Source organism: Scardinius erythrophthalmus (assembly GCF_964197995.2).
Source record: "Scardinius erythrophthalmus genome assembly, chromosome: 2".
In the NCBI taxonomy this organism is placed as follows: domain Eukaryota; kingdom Metazoa; phylum Chordata; class Actinopteri; order Cypriniformes; family Leuciscidae; genus Scardinius; species Scardinius erythrophthalmus.
Genome location: NC_138222.1, coordinates 2,312,174 through 2,334,851, shown reverse-complemented (window position 1 = coordinate 2,334,851; position 22,678 = coordinate 2,312,174). Strand labels below are relative to the sequence as shown.

General features: G+C 36.2%; 1 protein-coding gene across 1 annotated transcript in view; it reads left to right on the top strand.

The window, feature by feature from the left end:
* The first annotated feature begins 312 nt into the window (after nt 1-312).
* LOC308686014 (uncharacterized protein) overlaps nt 313-22,678 on the top strand; it is a 101,928-nt gene continuing 79,562 nt past the window's right edge. Inside the window, 2 exon segments of the mRNA XM_081358232.1 lie at nt 313-443; nt 1,831-1,945. Coding sequence (XP_081214358.1) covers nt 402-443; nt 1,831-1,945 — 157 coding nt within the window. The 5' untranslated portion in view covers nt 313-401.

Genomic DNA, 22,678 nt, shown 5'->3' with positions numbered 1-22,678 from the left:
TATACACAGACCAGAACAAAAGGTTTGTACAAATATATTGTGTATACAATGAATCAGGGAAAGCGGGATATGATGAGGAAGGAGAAGAGTTTGGGCAAGACAGTGTCCTGTGCTCTTTCTTTGAGGTCTTCTCTCCAGCGTGCCTTTTATTGTGGGGTGTATTTTATCTCAGCCTATGTCTCAGCAGGAAAATCAAGTCTTACACCTCATTGGTTCCAGACAAGTTATATTATTTTTCTTGCCACATTGCATCACTCCATATGCCACACCCTTAGGAAAACTCCCCTATAAAGTTAACAAACTCCCCGTCTGCATGTGTGTTGGGGAACGCAAGCGATGAAATAGCTGCACAATCTTAAAAACCAACAAGAAAGGAATCCGTGAAGGACTTTTGAGAGACAATGAAAACTGTGCGATTGGCAGCTGTAGTTTTCCTTTGCAAGGTAGGATTTTATATATTGGAGTTATATAGGATTTATATATCAGGAGTGAGAGTGAGAAATAAATGCTAAACATTTTTACATCCACAACTGTGTTGCTGTTGCCTCTGTGTAGTTTTTGATATTATCAGTAATTAGACAGAGTTTGGCAAAGTAAAATTTCAGTCACTAATATCTTTAAGTCACTAATATGTTTAAGGGTATGTTTAACTTCTGTCTGTTTTTACATTTATTATATAGAAGTCATTAATACATTTTAATATTAAAACTAAACATTTTTTACAAGTCTTTTCAAATGCATTATAATGCCCGATTTCCCCTTGTGCTTTCAATCTAAAAACATGAAAATCTAATTAAAAAATATTTATTATATACACAATAGAGTGTGGCATTTTGAATGGCAGTGTTTTCCAAATGAAAAACTAGACCTGTTAGTTTTGAATGCTATATCTGTCTAATGCTATGTCTAATTGTGTTTATTAAGTGTTTTGTAAAAAAGTTTGCTTTACAATTGCAAACTGAGTGCAAACAGGGTGATATGCTTGTAGTTATTCACACTTGGTCTGTAAATTAGGTTCCACTGGGACAAAAGTACCACGTGAAAAGAAACACATTTTTAATTTAATGTTATTGATTTATTTTAGGTTTCTTATTTGAATTTATCTGCAGCATGTAATACAGTGTTATTTTTTTTTTTTTTTTTTTTTTAAGATTACAAATAATGCATTGGTAAAAAGTGAAGTGACACTGTCAAAACTTTTCACACAGTCAGCGAAACCGAAGCATTTGCGGACCAGGTTTTTTTTTTTTTTTTTTTTTTTTTTTTTTTCAACAGTTGCTAGGACACATTTCTCAATAGTTAGTTCACTTTTTCAACATCTTACCAATTGGCACAACAGCTAATGCCACAGGGCTGCTAATGGGAAGAATCATAGCGCCTCCATAACTAGAATATGCCAACTACACATTCTCTGGGCCTAAGCCTGGAAATATCAAGTGTATTACATGAAGGGATTTAATATGTTTCAAATTAGGTATTTTCATGTGGATTTGCGGAAGAGTCTTCATGGGAACTACCAAAATGCGTCATAAATGTCTCAAATCAACTCATTCTTTCAAAACACTAGCAAAGGTAGTAAGGTCAATAAAGTGAAAAGGTGTTATTCATATTTTTAAGACAGTGGTTTCAGAAAATTTGGAGACTTGAGTTTCACCGATTGGCCAAGATTCCTGTTGGTAAAGCAGACTGTGGCTTTAAACAGAACAAAAATTAAAAATGATTTACTTTTAAAAAGTGGTGTCAGTATTGACTGATGCTTGCTAGCAATTGAAAAATGGGAAATATCAAGTGTATATATTACATAAAGGGATTTAATATGTTTCAAATTAGGTGTTTGTATGTGGATTTGCGGAGGAGTCTTCATGTTCTCCAGGCTTTGAGTCGGAGTCGCTGGTTTTTAAAGTGCACAGAGATGACCTTCACCGAGGAAAAAGACTAGGGAGAGGTAAGCTGTGTTCTCTTTAAATAAAGCAACTGAACTTTGAGTTTTTGTTAATATATTTTTAGTATTTGGCAAATTAATGCCTTACCCAATGCAATCAGATATCTAAATGAACTAGTTCTTCTAATTAAACTGGTTTAACTGTGATCTGCACACATTCAGTCACATTTTATACTGTATACCCACTAAATTTGCTTTCATCAGAGTCAACATTAAGGGTCTCACTCAAGTTTAAGTATTGTATCTCACAAATAAGTGTTGGTTAATAATGTATGCAATAAATAAATGTTCATAGATTCACTTGATGCTGCATCAGTAGCTGATGCTTTATAGGACACCCTCCCGCTGAGTCATGCCTCAAAAGGACACGCGATCGCTCCACAGATTTCTCTTATTCAGGAATTTAACTATCTGCCTGTGTTTTGTTAGAATTTCCAGCAACACTATGCTTTTTTTTAAAGGTGTGCATCTCTGTGTCCAAGCAGAGATATGCGTAAAGTGTTTGGATGTATACTCAAGCACAGATCACTAACTCCACTGACTTTATCACCATCTCTGGCATGATGGAGCAGGGCAAACGTTGTACTCAGAAACTGAGCAAAGAGCGCTCCCTTTATAAACAATGTAGCTGATATCATGTTCCATCAGCGAGTACTGGATTGATTTAAAAAAAAAAATTAAATTAAGAATCAACTTGGTAACACTGATTCATTGACTAATCACAACGTTGACGTACAGGTACTTTTGACAATACTATTTTAGATCATCATCACACCTGGAGGGTGTTCCCATAGCATCTGCTACTGACACACCGTCTTGTTCCCCACTCCAGGTTCAAATACGTGACAAGATGCTTTATTAAGCCAATTGAATCTCTTTTTCTGACAGTCATTTTTAATGCATGCGATGGAAGAACAAGAATGCTCTTCCAGTCCTCTGACAGGCGGTTTGATGTGAACACGGATGGGACTGTAACACTGAAGAGACAAGTGACTCTTCATGAAGGCCACAAGGTGTTTTCTGTGGACGCTTGGGACTCCAGTGGCAAGAAGCACACGGTATCTGTCAGAGTTGAGCGTGTCCGTCATCATCATGAGGACCATCACATGGACACGGTCATGAACATCTCCTCTCCACAGGTACAAACTAGTTCCTACAAGAAACCGCTGTCAGTACAGTACAAGCCTGTCCTGTTTGCTTTTGTTTCCATTGCTGCTTTGTTTGTTGCCATAGTGATTCATTACTCACACCTGTTCCTCACACGCCCTTTGTTATCTTGTGTACATAAGGGTATGTTTAAACAACAGTGATATGTTTAAAACGGAGACGTTTTCCCTTCCCCATTCACACGGATCCGCTAAAACGACTAAAAACCCTGTATTCTGCTGCCAGGCCATTATATGGCGATAAAACACTGTAGACTAATACGCATGTGCATGACGTCATCATCATCATCATCATCATCACGTCATCGTCTTCAGAGATTCGCACTTTTGTTTTTTACAAGGAGACCGTTTTCAAAAATGTGCACTTTGAAACTTTTTTTCAAAACTTTTGCGTTTTCAGGCACCCAAAATACCGTTGTCGTGCAAACGAACGGCCAAAACACACAAAGAGTACACCCAGCATTACAGTAAAGCCATGATTGAGAACATGGTCCATTATAGTGGCCTTTATTTAATCAAAAATGTGCCTGTTATTGGCCTCTTCTATCTCTTCCTCTGTTTTGCATAACTACCCTTCCACCACCATACATTTACATTTAATCATTTAACGGACGCTTTTGTCCAAAACGACTTACAAATTAGGACTAAATTAAGCAAGTCATTGTGAAGAGGCAAGAAACAACGCAAGAAGTGCTCAAAATACGAAGTTCAGGCATTGTTCAGAGTAGCATAAGCCCGATAAGCGAAGATTTAAAGGAAGAAGGAAAAAGGAGAGAATTCTATTTTTTTATTTTTATTTTTTTTTTTATGAGGTTAAGTGCTCACGACAGAGATGGGGTTTCAGCTGTCTTTTGAAAGTTGCCAGGGATTCTGCATTCCGGATGAGGGCGGGAGAGCGTTCCACCAGCATGGAACTGTGAATGAGAATGTTCTGGAAAGTGATTTTGTGGCTTTCTGTAATAGAACCACGAGACGTCGCTCGTTGACCGATCGTAGGCTTCTGGTAGGGATGTAGGCTCGTAGGAGTGAGTGAAAGTAGGAGGGAGCTGAGCCTGTGATAGATCTGTGCAAGCGTCAATGCCTTGAACTTGATGCGAGTGGTAGCCAGCGCAGAGAGATGAACAGAGGAGTGATGTGGGCCCTCTTGGGCTCGTTGAAGACAATACCATACCATACACCCTTTCACTCCTCTTCTTCTTTCTGGTTATAGAAAATGGAAAGAAAATTATCTTGATAAAATCTGACAACTTGTAAATGGTTAGTTCACACACCAAAAAAAAAAGAAAAAAAAAAAAGAAATGTCAGTTACTCACCCTCATGTCGTTCCAAACCTTTTAAACTTTCTTTCATATTCGAAACACAAGAGAAGATATTTTAAATGAAATCTGAGAGCTTTCTGTCCCTCCATTGACAGTCCATGCAACTACCACTTTATCGCTTCAAAAAGTTCATGAAGAGATTAGTCCACATTTTCTGAAGCGACACGATTGCTTTATATGATGATTTAATTAATTTTAATCAAATTAATCACACACTTATCGTGAAATGAAGCATATGGCATTTATCTTGTTTAAAATTAATTTTATCATAATTTGCTAAATCCAGCAAAGTAAACAATCAGATTGAAGGGTGATTCTCACAAAACTATTTTCTGCAAGCCTCAAGGACCCTTGGAGACTCCAAAGGGACACCAAATAACCAAATGATGTAAGGATTCCATATAATTACTATTATATAATACAATTATGCACACCAAAAGCACCCATGAAAAAATAAATAAAATAAAAATAAACTTTCCGGAAACAAAAACTTTAACGATTCCACAGTGTATAGTATGTATACAGAGCAACAACAAAGAGCTTTTTTACATTTTAAATGAGCCAAACTGCAATACTGACCAGGACCACATGAAGAAGCCAAAAACTCCGAAATCAACCTCCTTGACCTGACTGCATAAACGTACAATTACTAAACACAGCAAACATTATCCTGAGTGTGTGTGTGTAAACTGAAACGTGTCTGTACAGAAATGCAGCATGCGATCGGTGATCGAGAGCACACATACACAGTTTGTTTGTGCATCAATATAACAGACTCTCACACGCTTACTGTACGACTCCTGTACGTCACCAAAACTGCGCTCTTCAGAAACAATCACAGAATATGACAGAGCTCGTATTTTAAGCAAAGCTCACACTGGAATGAATAATACACTAAAAGCACAATGTGAGTCTCTATTCTCTCTTATATCTCTGATGTAATCAGCCTGACCTTCTTTACATTAGCGCTGTTTTTATCTGATTGTTTGAATGAATTTGATTACTGAATCACTGAAAACTTTCACAGAGTTTAAAGGTTTAAAATGATCTGATTGCAAACAGAGATGCAGAATCGTGGAAATTTCCTCCTACCAGGGTTACAGACACTTGTAGATGCTCAGTGTGATCTAACTGTGTGACGGAAATTAAGTTAATGACGTACTTCACGTAAGTTATTTTCGTTAATTGTGTTAAATTATTTTAACGTGTTAAGGGTTTTGAAATTAATCACATGCGTTATCTCTAACAGCACTAATTTATATATATATATATATATTATTTTTATTATCTGTGTCTTTCTTTCTGTCTGTGCACTGGAAGCTTCTGTCATGAAGACAAATTCCTTGTGTTGTAAGCATACTTGGCAATAAAGTTCTTTCTGATTCTAAAGATGCAATTATCCAGATATTTGATGGATTGTGTGCTGTGTTTAACTGTAAACAAAAACGTTTTGTTGCTCAGTGTTTTTTACTAACATTTTCAGATGGAATCTCCCGCTGATGATCTGGTTCTGATGCTTCCAAAGTCTTCAACGGGTCTGAAGAGAGCAAAGAGAGAATGGGTTATTCCTCCATTAAATATACTTGAGAATAGCAAAGGTCCTTTCCCACAGAAACTGGCCCAGGTGAGAGAAAGTAATGAAGGGAATGTTAAAATTAGATGAACGAGAAAGAGATTTGTCTGTTATTGACAACTTTTGTTATTGTCTCTTATTAACATGTTCTCTTATTGTATTTTATTGCTTTCTGTATTTAGATAATGTCGGTCTATTCTAGGGAAGCTCAGATGGAATACAGTATCACAGGTGAAGGAGCGGATCTGGAGCCTAAGGGGACTTTTACTACAGACAGATTATCAGGGAATCTGTTTGTGACTCGACCACTCGACAGAGAAAAAAAAGCTTCATACAGAGTACGTTGATTTTTTTTTTTTTTTTTTTTGTGCATTTCAGCGTTGGATTGTCTGCTTGTTCTTAGTTCTTTGAAAGCTAAGATAAAAAAGGCCTTGTGAAATAGCTTGACACACAGTTTACTTTTCATGTTTGAAGATACAGTACATTTATTGTAATTAGTATACCTACTAAAATTTAAGTCATAACTACACTTGCATATTGAAGTATCAAATAAAGCTAACAGACACGGAAATAAAAAAACTGCAACTCTAATTTAGCTCAGCCTATCGCTCGTGCGTATTCAATGTAGTGATGGTGCAAGTTGCCTCTAAAAACACCAACGAAGAAGCAAAAACAAAAGAGTGACGAAACGCGCTCTGTAGAGAAGTTTGTCCGTTTAAGTTTTCTAAATATGGTGGCGCAAAATGGCGACTTAACGTGTAAGGGGTCCAGCAGTGTATGTAGATAGAAATGGCTCATTCTAAGGTGATAAAAACATAACGGTTAATTTTGTAAGGTCTTTATACACCACTCAAAACAGTTATGTATATTATAATGCATTTCTGTCAACAGATCCTCATAAATATTACACAATGCACCTTTAACATGCCTGTATTTCTTCTCCTGTCTTTAGCTTGTAGCTCATGCTGGAGTTGGTGTGAATATAGCAGAACCGCCAATACATATTATTGTAAATGTGCTGGACCAAAATGATAATAAGCCTGTTTTTACACAAAAACAATTCAATGGAAGTGTTTGTGAAGCTGCTGATATAGGTAGGTGTATGATGCAGTTTCTTAATAAAATGTTTAGCAGTTTTTTCCCCAAATGGCTCTTCAGTTTCACCGAATCAGTCTTTCTTCTTCTCTCACTGAAGGTCATGAGTTTATGACAGTCACAGCCACTGATCTAGATGATATTGTGGATACTAACAATGGTGTTATCAGTTACTCAATCGTCAAGCAAGATCCAGAATTGCCAAAACCAAACCTGTTTACAATCAACTCTGTTACTGGAGGAATTCGTGTGAATGCTTTAGGCTTGGACAGAGAGGTGAGAAATGATGACTGGATCTTGCACTGATGAATGATTTAATGTAAACAAACTCACCTGAAAACATCTTTCTTTTCAGACATATTCCAGATATACTTTGTTAATTGCAGCTACTGACGATGCTGGAAGAGGTTTTTCATCCACTGGCACAGCTGTTATTACTGTGACTGGAAAATCAGAGAAGATAATGTGAGAAATTTCATTATCCCATTTGAAAATTCTGACTACTTTCTTTAGAAATTTCCAGATCTTAAAGCGAACAATAGAAATCCTATAGATCTGCATTGATGAACTTTTCAAATACTAATTTGAGCTGTCTTTCACGTCTTGCGCTTGAAATGACAAATTCCCTCAACATTATGTCAAAAAATTCCTTTCTCTGCAAGTGTCCATAATCGGTTATGTCTTAGGTGAATGTAAAAAGTTAAGAAAGAAAATGCATGTGTGTCAGTATCAGTATATTGGATCTGTACACTAATAATCCTGATAATGTTAATCAAACATATTATCAACAAATAATAAAAAAAAAATCACTCACTGCTCTTGACTAAATAAGTTTTGTAACTTTAATATGGATTAATCTATATTTAATTTATACAGTGAAGACTATGCAGTGTTTTACATTAGATTTTTTACTCTTTACTTTACTACTGTTAGACCTATAAGAAAAACAGTTTATTTTATTTCATTTGTATCTTTATTTTATTACTGAGTGTTTACTTGTCTTTAATAATGTTTTACATTTATATTATTTAGGTTAGTAGTTTTAACTGTGGTATCAAAATTTGAATAGAGAATTTTCACTGGTATCTAATATTTTATTGTCATAACTGCCTGTTCACAGCCAGTAAAAAAGTATTTATGGACGGTCAATTCTCAAGTCATCAGCCATTGGACACCCTGCCTATATTCCTTCTTTAACGCTGACCAAACAGAGAGCTGGATCTAAATGCAAAGAGTTTAATAACAAAATAAACATAATAGCAAATCAGAACAGAGACCATAGAACCAGGGAACAGAATGAGCCAGAACCAAACATACATACATACATACATATAGGACAAGCCTCGACAAGGAACATAAGTGTAGCAAGGTTTGAGTTCAGGGAATAAGGTGGCTGGAACCAGCGAACGTTTAACATAAAACTTTAATCCTAAAAACAAAACGAAAATAAAGCAGCAGCTTCTCACAGACGACTACCGCATATAAACATAACGTAACATAACGTAACAAAAACATAACGTAAAGTCCAGGGGCCGTTCTTCGTACGTCGCTAACTCACTTAGCTGGATTTGATTGTTGGCGATTTGGCATGATCTTGGTTTGTTTGGTTCTTCGAAGCTCATCCTGGACTTGCTGTCATAGCAACAGGTGCGCAAGCTTAAACCTGCTCGGGAGCAGCTTATTTCATGTAAACAGGATTAGATCCCGGCTTCATAAGCGGAGCTGATACACGGGAAGTCCAGCGCAGCGCGATAGTGCACTTTCTGAGATATATATATTTTTTTCTTGTGACTCGTGAGATTGTCGTTTACATTATTAAATTGTTGGAAACGCACATTTATTTTCGACTTGTCGGAGTCGGGCTTTAACTACAGCACAAACTGTTTGCATTGCCCTAAGATTATTTGCGATTACTTTTACACTATTGGAGATTTTGTGGCATTTCCAAGCCACTTAAGACCCAATGTTGTAAAGCAGTTTTTTTTTTAAGGCTATCATAATTTTTTATGAAGATCATGCAATCATGACCATGCCGATTACAGTATATAGCCTATGTCACTCAGGCTTCAGTCTGTTCATTGGTACAGACTATAGGCTGACCATAGACTGCCATCAAGGCCTCAATGAAGGGGATTATGTGAACAGAAAGGGGGTTCACAATGTAAATGTGCAGCCCAGTTACTATTGTGATTCTTAATATTCCAGATTAGTAATATTATATCAAATTAAAAAAAGGCAGTTGACTAAAATCTTCCATATCACAAATGTGAAAGCAAAATGGCCAGGATCTGTGCATGACTTAAGAATGTTCAGAGATTCACATTTATGCACATTATTTGAAAGTGGTAAGGAAAGTTCCACAATTAAATATCAAGCTCACTGTATTGCATACACTTATGCTGATCCTAACAGAACTGCATTTCTTCATAGGTGATTATGACATGTTCCTGCAGACAGGTGTTTTATGACCCCATTCCCTGACCCAAACCAGTTACAATGCAGCTCTAGCCAGGACAAGGGCACACAATGAAATGAACTTTGGCTGACTAAAGGGAAGATTTCAGTGTCTGAAAAGTCTGAGGGTTGCACACCTGACAGGGCCTGTGACATTGTTGCATGTGTCATATTACACAACATTGCCAAAAAAACAACAACAACACTTTTCATTAAATGTTTAATAAAAGACAAATATGCTTAGTTCCTTGAGTTTTATTTCAATTGTTCTTTGTAAAGAAAAGCCAGTGGTCAAGTGCCTGCAACAACAGATATTAGACACATGCCTCATGCAACAAATAAAAAGGAAAAGTGATACACTGCCCACCTGTAGGCCTATGTCTCCTCTGTGTGTGCAGACTCTTCTGTAGGCCTTTCTAGATGTGGAATCCTGCAACTTATATTGCAGCCATAAAGCATATAAGTATAAATTAAGTAAAGTTATTTATGCACTTGCAGGTAGGCTAGTTCCTCCATATGACAGTTATCTGAGAGGGTTTATTCACTGTCCAGTGCAATGGAAACAAATGGACATTACAAAGTCTTATACTTTCTTTCCTTTGGTTTTTAAATGTCCACTTACTGCACATATTTCAGCCACCACTTTCTTGGGAACAGATACAAGTGTTGGTGTATTATGTAAAAGTGCTCAAAAGAGGAAAACACAATGTCATTACAATGAACTACACTCAGGAAAAATGTGATTAATAACTCATGGCAAAATATTTTTACATTATCATAAGTTAATCAGTTTTCACTTTCACAAGTCAAAGCAATTCATCATTACTCAAGATTTAACAGTTGAAATGACTATACAGCCTTAATTTAATGCAGCAAAAATGATTTTACAGTGTAGGCTACTAAGATCTTTTCTATTTTTTTTTCTCAGCCTTTTTCTTGGTTGCTTTTATAAACAGACAAACATTTATTTAACAGTGCCTTTTATAAAAGAGACTATAACTAAAAATTACCATTATGTAGAATATTTTTGTACTTCACTTTTATTTGTTCCCATGTTCTAGCGACTCTGACATTACAATGCACAAAGAAATAATGCAATTATTAAAATATAAATATATAGGCTAATAATTGATAAAAACATCTAACATGGCCTCTTTTAACGGATTTAAATTGTCTGCTACTTTTTGCCAGCCCTCTCTCTGGCGTTTCCCTGGCGTTTTGATTAAACATTAAAATTCCGAATAAACTTCGACTAAAAGTTCTTGCTCTGCTGAGGAGAAAAACTGAGCGCGCTCTTTGGCCACGCTGAGCAGCCAATAGCAGCTTTGCAGATCAATGTTTCTACTATCGATACATATCCCCTTTTAAACTTCACATGAACGCGCAATTATCTCAGATAACTCAATCCAGCTATACTGCCCTACAAAGGCAAAAGACCTTAAGTCAATAGAGTGTGGAACTGAGAAAAATGACTTTAAAGATTTTTAGTTGTCCCGCCAAATTAATTATAGGTAGGACACTGGAAATCTGGCAAATAGATGTTTTAGTAATGGAAATTATATACATAAAAAAATCTTGAGCTCAAACTTGACTTTTGACCACTATTTTAAAGTTACTGTACTCTGCCTTTGTATTGTCAGCAAAAAGTGAGAAGTCATGCCAAGGCAAAAGGCAGTAACTTCCACATTATCAATATTTAGTTGCTGATCACCATTAACAAAATCATTATAGTAACACCTGTATAAAATCTAGTGATCATGGTATTTATTTTGTATGATTTACAATTATTTATAGCCATCTACTTATTGCTATCCTGTGCTTTGGTTGCATTCTGATGGCATTATTAATACATTTGACATGACAAAATACCTCCTATTAGTCCAGCGTTGACTCGACCGCGTTTAGGGCGGGGCTGAAGGCGAAGTTTTGGCACTCTGCCAGCTAGTTTGCGAGCTTTAATTCTTGGTTGTATTCATCTGACATGGCAATGTGTAACGTTTTTCTGTCAACTCTGCATAATCCTTCGCGATCGATATCGCACGTTTGTCGATGGAGCGGGTTCAGACCATACTAAATGTTCTGACCGCTTTGAGGACATCAGAAGTTAGAGCGACTGATGGCAACTGTACAAAGTACACAGGCTACACCGTAATTTTAATTTTAATGGACATTAAAACAAAGGCAGATAACCGTACAATCTGGTAGGTAGCATTATTTGATTGAACACCGGCACAGTAACTTCATATTGACGCGGGGCTAAACAAAGGCAGAACACCGTAACTCGTAATTTGAGCGTTCCAAAACAAAGCCAAAGAGCGGTAACTGATGTTACGGTGTTCTGTTGTACGGAAGTTACTGTTAAGACAAATCATTATTTTCTCGAAAAAAAAAAACGGAATTGATTCAAGATACTTATCCACATGATAAAGCAGGTCTTGAATGTGCCAAAAATGTAAATAACTCATTTTCGACCAAAAACGAAGTTACGGTCTTTTGCCTTTGCACGGCAGTATACTAATCATATCCGGCAAGTGTGTTCGAAGAACCTAATTAGCCAGATCATGATTAGCACGATGATATCATCTTGGATGTCTCATTTGATCTCGGATGTTTTAAGCAACGTACGAAGAACGGGCCCCAGGCCTGGTCCTCTCTCATCTTGCATTGTCATCACTCATCCTTTTATCCTCCCAGAGCCCCTCCATGCGACTCAAGACCAGTTTAGCATGCAGGTGACTCTCATTGGCACACGCTCATTAGCACACGCTCCGCTCTGTTTAGTTCAGTTTTGTTCCGTTCCGTTTTGTTCACGCTCATTAGCACAAGCTCCGCTCCGTTTCGTTTTGTTTTGTTTTGTTCCGTTCACGCTCATTAACACACGCTCATTAACACACGCTCATTAGCACACGCTCAGCTCCGTTTTGTTTTGTTTTGTTTTGTTTTGTTTTGTTTTGTTTCGTTTCGTTTCGTTTCGTTTCGTTTCGTTTCGTTCATTAGCACACGCTCCGCTCGGTTCAGTTTCATTCTGTTTCATTCTGTTTTTTTTTTTTTTTGTTCCACTCTGTTCATTAGCACACGCTTCACTCCGCTCCGTTTCGTTTCTTTTTGCTTCCTTCCCTTCCGTTCCGTTTTTTGTTTTGTTTTGTTTTGTTTTGTTTTGTTTTGTTTTGTTTTGTTTTGTTTTGTTTTGTTTTGTCCGTTCTGTTCCCACAGCTCTTGGCCCCACCCTGCTTGCCACAATAAGAAACACTGGGGTTTAAATACTAGAGGGGTAATAGGCAAACAAGACACACCTGTGAATGATCGCAGAACTAATCAACTTGAAAAACTACAAAGGACTACAAAAATGGCACACCGGAAACAGGAAGAGAAAAGGCTGAAATGCAAACTAAGTCCAATTAACATAACACATGAACCACTAAGCCAGGGAATACGTAACACCTTCCAATGTTAAATCTCTTCTACCTAGAATTAAAATTACGGCATGCCTGTATAACCTTTGAACATTAAATGATTTTAAAGACTTTGTCAAACTAACATTAAGTTGCTCTTGCTGAACATTTCTAGTTTTAACCTGTATGTTTGGTTCCTTCCAGGTATAAAGTTGGCAGTGATCCTGCCGGCTGGCTGAGTGTAAATCAAGACACAGTAATGGTTAAAGTCAAGAGGCCTACAGATAGAGAATCTCCCTTTGTCAAAGATGGCAAATACACAGCTATCATTTTGACCGTGGATGATGGTAAGTGTTGTTTCATTTTTAAGAGAATAATTATTGCTGTCATAGCCTTTTATTAATGTCTGCTTGTGTGCAGGTAATCCTCCAGCAACTGGCACAGGAACCCTGGTCATTGACTTGGAGGATTTGGGTATTCAATCTGTCTGCAAAGATTCATCTGTCGACCCTTTGCCCAGTCCTGATGTGAAGAAGTAAACAAGGCTAAATGTGTGAACAGGGCCTTACATCTAAATAGTTCATTAATCATTTTTTTTACATTTGCTGAACATTAAAATTTTACATTGATTACATCAACGTCATCTTAACTTTGCTGTAATCATTGTTATATAAATGATAATGTACAGCCAGATGGTTTATTACAACATTTTAAATTCACAAGTAATTGATTTTCCTATTTTAAAAACTTACTAAAAACTTTAAAAACTTGTAATACTAATCTCACAAAAGATCATCATAAATGTATGGTTTTTCAAACATTTCAGAATCTGTTCTGTTGATTTATTACAAGATTCAAAATCACAACTTAACTTTTTCACTCTTTTAATGTTTAATCTTTATTTACTTTTCTTATAAAGTAATTGCCTTTCATAATGTTATGAACATTAAACTTTCTATTTTGCATCTGTTGTTCATTTGAATACATTTGACTATCAATTAATCCAGTAGATCTTAATGTTTAATCAGTGATTTGTTTAATACTAAAAGTATATTTTTTATAAAGTATAAGCAATTTATTACAGATGATAACACCAATATTCAAAGTGTTTGTGTGTGTGTGTGTGTGTGTGTGTGTGTGTGTGTGTGTGTGTGTGTGTGTGTGTGTGTGTGTGTGTGTGTGTGTGTGTGTGTGTGTGTGTGTGTGAATTGTGAAATTATATTCATCCCCAGTTGGGAGAAACAGTTACTTTTTTTGGAATAATTTCTTAGACATCACTGCTTTGGCTCTCAGGGCCCTATATTCTCATCTTTGATTACTTTGAGTGTCTAGGATTTTTCTCTTTTACATTTACATTAAATTTACATTTATTTATTTAGCAGATGCTTTTATCCAAAGTGACTTACAAATGAGAACAATAGATGCAGTTTAACCAACAGTAAACCCAATTGGGCCTGTCAGCACGTGGCTAAACATGTCAAACATCTTTAAAAAAACTGCAAATGCAAGCAGAGGTTTAAAAGCACGGATAGCAAAACACCAAACACAACAAAACCAAGAGCAACATATTTAAAATTCAAGTTAATTTTTTAGAACTTTTCACAATACATGTTTCAAAGCAGTTTTACAGAAAATGCTTGTTTTAATGTTAGAATTTTGGATATATTCTGTTATCAGCCAAATATGTTTCTTACAAGTATTATGGCTGGCTCGATGGAAATGTAATACTGTTCCAAAAAAGTATTGTATGGACCTGGAAATATAGAGACCGGTCCTCTTGAAACTGTCGTTGAATACCCCTGATTTAAATCATAAAATCTGTATTTCTGTGTGTGTAATTCTAATTTCTACCACCAGAGGCCACAGGAACTCAGTGGTGAAGCATCTCTCTCTCTAAACAACAGAACAACTGCTTATGAGCCTATACTCAATAACTGAGGCTGAGAAACTGAGTAACACCACTGATGATGTGGACTAACTGTACGGTTTGGTAACCTTACAGAGCAAATAAAATTGAATCTTGCTAATCTGGTTAGCGTTTAATTTCAAAATCCAGTTTAGGAAATTCCCATTATGTTAAAGTAACCATTAGTTTTAACTGAGTTTTACATAAAATCAGCATTTCTCCATGAAAAAGTGTCGACATCCTCTTTTCTTCCTTTTCAGCCTCAACCACTTCTACTTCCTATTCGCTCCCGTTTGTCAAGGCATGCCACCTGGTCTTATCTAGAATTAAAACACTGACAAAACCATTGTATCTGAGCAGTCTTTTTACTGTTTCAACCATCTGGTTTCAACAGCACTTCCTCAAGTTATTTTTAACACAGCAAGTCCTTCTTGCAAAAAAATAAATAAATAAATAAACAAAACAAGCAATTTCTTGACATAATGCAGGAAAACGCAGTAAACTACTCGGTGATGTGATTTTTCTGTATTCTGCCTCTTCTGACCTAAAAAGTACGACCCAGATGAATTGCATAAATCTGACTGATTAATGTATGATCACTGAAATCGCAAAATGGCCTTATACAAGAAATATAATACAAAATGTCAAGGTTTCTAATACATTTATTTCATCATGCACAGAATGCTTCTGACAGCACTGCACAAGCTTCAGCCTTGTTAGCCAGGGTTCAAAGCGGCAATGAGAGTAAAAACCGGTGTTGAAACGGAGTTATGGCCCCGATATACAGCGCAGTTCTTTTTCATTCTTCACTCAGGGGAAAAACAGAGTTCAAAATACATGTGCATGATTTTATTTTATTAAATCAAGTCCCATTTACCAATATACCAAGATTACTGTAAAATGTCTGTTAAATGTCTGTTCAAATCAAAATGTCTATGTAAAGGGTTAGTTCACCCAAAAATGAAAATTATCCCATAATTTACCCTCAAACCATCCTAGGTGTCCTAGGTAAACCATTTCTTCTTTCAAGAAGAGTTATATTAAAAAAATATCATGGCTATTCCAAGCTTTATAATGGAAGTGAATGGCTGTTTCTGTTTCCAAGTCCATAAAAGTGAATCCATCAATCATAAAAGTAATCCATATGACTCATGGGGTTAATAAAGGCCTTTTGAAGCGAAGCCATGCGTTTGTGTAAGAAAAATATCCATATTTATAACTTTATAAACGGGCTTCCGGTAATGGTCATATGAGGCTCAGGGATCGGAGCTTTTGCACTGTAAATCTCTCGCTATCAGACCCCTCCTGTGGTCCTTCTACAGCATTTATCAATATTAGTTAATATTAATTTCAACATTTACTAATAGGTTATTAAAATCAAAGGTTGTATTTGTTAACATTAGTTAATGTACTGTGTCTGTGAACTAACATGAACAAACAGTGAACAGCTGGATTATTTTTAACTAACATTAACACAGATTATTTTGTGGGAATATATGAAATTCATAATAAATGATAATAAAGCAAGTTGCCTTGTTGAAGTATGGTATATGGTTTATTTAAACTGCAAAAGTAAAACAATTATTGTGACAGATGTAGAGGCGCTCATCGCTCCTCTGGAAGCGTCCTCACTCCTCATTCTTCATCTCTTTGTGGGGCAATCAGAGAATTGAGCTGGTCAAGGCGGCTCACTTTGATTGGAGGTTTCCGGGTCACAGGCTTGAGGAGCGAGGAAACAAAGAAGCATCAATCTGAATATTCAGAAATACCCAATGAGTTGAAGTCATGCATTTCAACGTCCAGTCGTTTGTTTTAATGAATCATTATAGCTAATGATTTGGAAAGATACCATTATGTTATGACTTTATTAAGACACATGACTGTCAGATTTGCATGAGACAGATAGAATAGAATACAGCATTTTACATGGATAAGTTTTGGATTTTTATTTTGACTTTTGAAAATGTACACCTTGTGAAAAAAAGTCACTTCCCTCCCATATCTTTGCATAGTAATTTACTTGTGAAAAAAAAAAACAAAAAAAAAAAAACTGTAATCTAAAACTAACTGTAAAACTTTCTTCAGTTAAACAAAGACAAAACTGAAGTCATTGGCCCTCATTTATCAAAAGTGCGTACACCAAATTTCCAGCGTACACCGGGCGTACACCCAAAACCACGGTGACTTTGAGATTTATCAATATGGACTTTGGCGTACGGCACGCTCAAATCCTACACCTGCTCAGGAGGTGGTGTACGCACGTTTTGAGTGCGGGAATGCGCAGAAAAACAATTCCTAACACCACAAAACGCACTGACAAACTAAAAGATATAATATATTATGACCCACTGTAAAAAAACAGCAACATAGTAATTATAAAATTAAGTCTTTATTTTTGTGCAACATGGACTTCAATGTTTAATTTGTGTGACTTTACCAAAGCATTTGAATTGTAGGCATATGTATTCCTTAAGTTGCGAGCCTGTGCGCTTTACCTGACGTTTTGTTTATACTTTCGCCTGGCTCCGCAGCGCGAGTCTCCGCAGACTGCGCGCGCACCTCCCCAAACGAACGAGGCGTTTATACTCGACGTGCTCGCCGTTGTACTATTCTTTGAAACGATGGTTAGGCCAGGGTTAGGCCCGGCAGGTATGCACGGACTGGGTTTAGAAATGAAAGGCTTTCAATGACCAAAAAAATAATTCAGACTGACAAAATAATATAAATGCCATTCTTCTTATTTTAAATAATAATAATAATACAAATAATAATAACGACATTCTTCTTCTAAATAACAATAAGCGTCATTAATAATAAAAATCTAGAAATCAATTTTGTTTCTTTCCACTTCCCTGGTTTCGCTTTCTCTTTCTCAAAGAAGTTTCTCTTTAATTTGCCGTCTTCCGTGTGTCCATGGCGTAAAATGAGGGCGTGGGGGGAGCGGAGACTTGAATATATAGGGGCGTGTTATTCTAATGACGATCGATTTCAGCCGCGGCATTTATCAAGGGCAGGTATTGCGTACACCAGAATTTCAAAGGTACGCACAGCTTCATAAATCAGGCGATGAGAGGAGTGTAAGCATAATCTTACGCCAATATATACGCCCGTTTCTACGCAAGATTGATAAATGAGGGCCATTGTGTTTGGAAACAAAGATGAATTTCTCAAGGTGAACGCATACCTTCACTTTAGGGGTCAAACAACTAAACATCAAGTCAGGTCAAATCACTAGAGTCAGACCTTAGTTTCAGTAGTCATGTCAAAGCAATAACTAAATCAGCATACTATCATCTGAAAAAAAATGCAAGAATTAGATGCTTTGTTTCCAGACAAGACTTAGAGAAACTTGTGCATGCTTTCATCACCAGCAGGGTGGATTATTATAATGGACTCCTCAACTGGCCTTCCCAAAAACACCATAAGACAGTTGCAGCTCATACAGAACGCAGAGCAGAACCAGAAAATATGAACATATCACACCAGTCCTCAGGTCTTTACACTGGCTCCCAGTTACATTTAGGATTGATTTTAAAGTATTATTACTGGTATATAAATCATTCAATGGCCTAGGACCTAAATACATTGCAGATATGCTCACTGAATATAAACCCAACAGATCACTCAGATCATTAGGATCATATCAGCTAGAAACACCAAGGGTTCACTCTAAGCATGGCGAGTCCGCTTTTAGCTATTATGCCAGCCGCAGCTGGAACCAGCTTCCAGAGGAGATCAGACGTGCTCCTACAGTAGTCACTTTCAAATCCAGACTCAAAACACATCTGTTTAGCAATGCATTTACTGAATGAGCACTGTGATGCTGTTCGTCCGACTGTACTGTATTTTATTTTATTTTTCTAAACTGTTTTAATTATTCTTAATTCTTTTTATTATTTAAATTTCTTCTATGTAAAGCACTATGAATTGCCATTGTGTATGAAATGTGCTATATAAATAAACTTGCCTTGCCTTGCCTAATTCCAGGGCTGCAAAGATAATTACCCCCCCCCCCCCCCAAAAAAAAACAACAACAAACAAAACAAAAACAAAAACAAAGCTACATAATCACTCATGCTGTACGTCCAGTAATGTGAGGATTAGTTTCTTTCCCCACCACCGTCTTCCTTGATCCATATATCCAAACAATATCATTCTAATGCTGTCCACTTTTAGGACTTTTATTGTAAATATTTGGATAAGATTTTCTATACATTTCAATTTACTCCTGGGGCCCGTTCTTCGTACGTTGCTTAAAACATCCGAGATCAAATGAGACATCCAAGATGATATCATTGTGCTAATCATGATCCGGCTAATTAGGTTCTTCGAACACACTTGCCGTATATGATTAGTATAGCTGGATTGAGTTATCTGAGATAATTGCGTGTTCATGTGAAGTTTAAAAGGGGATATGTATCGATAGTAGAAACATTGATCAGCAACGCTGCTATTGGCTGCTCAGCGTGGCCAAAGAGCGCGCACAGTTTTCCTCCTCAGCAGAGCAAGAACTAATAGTCGAAGTTTATTCGGAATTTTAATGTTTAATCAAAACGCCAGGGAAACGCCAGGAGAGAGGGCTGGCAAAAAGTAGCAGACAATTTAAATCCGTTAGAAGTGGCCATGTTAGATGTTTTTATCACTTAATAGCCTATATTTTTGTATTTTAATAATTGCATAATTACTTTGTTCATTGTAATGTCAGAGTCACCACACTAGAACATGGGAACAAAAGTGAAGTACAAAAATATTCTACATAATGGTAATTTTTAGTTATATTATAGTCTCTTTTATAAAAGGCACTGTTAAATAAATGATGTTCTGTTTATAAAAGCAACCAAGAAAAAGGCTGAGGAAAAAGAAAAGATCTTAGTAGCCTACACTGTAAAATCATTTTTGCTGCATTAAATTAAGGCCGTATAGTCATTTCAACTGTTAAATCTTGAGTAATGATGAATTGCTTTGACTTGTGAAAGTGAAAACTGATTAACTTATGATAATGTAAAAATATTTTGCCATGAGTTATTGATCACATTTTTCCTGAGTGTAGTTCATTGTAATGACATTGTGTTTTCCTCTTTTGAGCACTTTTACATAATACACCAACACTTGTGTCTGTTCCCAAGAAAGTGGTGGCTGAAATATGTGCAGTAAGTGGACATTTAAAAACCAAAGGAAAGAAAGTATAAGACTTTGTAATGTTCATTTGTTTCCATTGCACTGGACAGTGAATAAACCCTCTCAGACTGTCATATGGAGGAACTAGCCTACCTGCAAGTGCATACATAACTTTACTTCATTTATACTTGTATGATGTATGTCTGCAATATAAGTTGCAGGATTCCACATCTCCAGAAAGGCCTACAGAAGAGTCTGCACACACAGAGGAGACATAGGCCTACAGGTGGACAGTGTATCACTTTTCCTTTTTATTTGTTGCATGAGGCATGTGTCTAATATCTCTTGTTGCAGGCACTTGACCACTGGCTTTTCTTTACAAAGAACACTTGAAATAAAACTCAAGGAACTAAGCATATTTGTCTTTTATTAAACATTTAATGAAAAGTGTTTTTTTCCAATGTTGTGTAATATGACACATGCAACAATGTCACAGGCCCTGTCAGGTGTGCAACCCTCAGACTTTTCAGACACTGAAATCTTCCCTTTAGCCAAAGTTAATTTCATTGTGTGCCCTTGTCCTGGCTAGAGCTGCATTGTAACTGGTTTGGGTCAGGGAATGGGGTCATAAAACACCTGTCTGCAGGCAGGAACATGTCATAATCACCTGTGAAAAAATGCAGTTCTGTTAGGATCAGCATAAGTGTATGTAATACAGTGAGCTTGATATTTAATTGTGGAACTTTCCTTACCACTTTCAAATTATGTGCATAAATGTGAATCTCTGAAAATTATTAAGTCATGCACAGATCTTGGCCATTTTGCTTTCACATTTGTGATATGGAAGATTTTAGTCACCTGCCTTTTTTTTATTTGATATAATATTACTAATCTGGAATATTAAGAATCACAATATAGTAACTGGGCTGCACATTTACATTGTGGACTTCCGCTTATGAAGCCGGGATCTAATCCTGTTAACATGAAATAAGCTGTTCCCGAGCAGGTTTAAGCTTGCGCACCTGTTGCTATGACAGCAAGTCCAGGATGAGCGTCGAAGAACCAAACAATCCAAGATCATGCCAAATCGCCAACAATCAAATCCAGCTAAGTGAGTTAGCGACGTACGAAGAACGGCCCCTGAAAATGACAACACTTATTATTCTGTTTTGAAAGCTGTGGGTTATCAGTCAAAAAATCTGCTGCAAATGCATGAATTACAGGTGATAGAATATGAATGACAAAAATAGTTCATGGATTTAGAAGGATGAGAATTTTTTTTGTGAAAGCAATGAAAAAATGATAAAAAAAAACACTATTTAGAGCTCACAGATTTCTAAGTTCACTGGCCGTCTAAAGAGTTTTGACCAATGCATGTTAGCAATTAAAAAAAAAAAACTTGAGAATAACTACAATCCTGTAAAAAGGAAACTTACATCCTTTTTATTTTTTGCACATTGCAACACTCTGGAACTATTTGCTGTGTTCCTTATCACTTATTTCTCCAAGTGTCTGGATGAAAAACATGTGAGCCCAGAAACCACCCTTATTGAGGTTATTGAAAATGCTTATAGATACAGTTTATATGTATACCTCCTTGGTTCTTGTAACATAGCTGATGTGGAAGCAGACGAAGATGAAGAAGAGAACCCAAGTGCAGTTTATTTACAGTGTCCAGAGATCCAAAAACACGAAGAAAAAAAAAAATATGAACAAAATCCAAAACAAACAATGAACAAAACTTGACTATGAATAGATCTATAAACATAGAACAGTATACACACTTCAATAAATGACAAAGTAACAGAGCAAACATGAGGGCTTAAATACACAGACTAAATGACTAAACAAGTCACACCTGTGAATATAGTCAAGACAATTAACCAATGACAACATGACACAAGAGACTAGGGAAGCACATGGCAGGATCACATGAGGGAATCACATGACAAGACATGAAACATGAACCAAAAACCAAATAGACATTACAGTTCCAGTCAATTCAGATTTTTTCTTGGCACTCCACATGCAAACTCCAAGATAATAATCACCCCATCTGCATGCATTTTGGGGAACTCAAGGAATTGACGCTCTTCAAAACCAATAAGAAAGTATAATCCCTGAAGGACTTTTGAAACATTTTGCTTCGAATGGAGACAATGAAAATTGTTATTATTTTTCTTTGTAAGGTAGGACTTTATATACCTTATATAAAGGGCATGTTACAAAAGCTTTGGATGTATTTATTAGTGTCTGATAGTTTTCTTCTTATTCAGAGAAAATGTTTTATGTGCAACATTTGAAAGTCCCTTAAATAATTAGGGGAAAAAAAATATTTTGAAGCTGATTTTATTTGAAATTAAAAATGGACATTCTTGGAATGTTAAGATGAAGTTGAGGGCTAAGAGTGAGAAATACAACGCTAAACTTTTTAACATTCACATCCAAAAATGAATATCAATCATTTTAAAGGAGAGAAAAAAAAATCATATGTGTTGTTGCCTCTGTGTATTATTTTTATATTATAAGTGGTTGGACAGAGATTGCGAAATTTTAAAAAGAGATTGCGAAATTGTAAAAAATTAAGTAAATCCTAATTATATACTCATTTTTTACGTGTAAATATTAGACATCCAACAGACAAGTAAAATTGACTTCTGACTCTCTGGCATATTTACATGCATTCTGAAGCAAATTTAAAAAAATCAAGTAA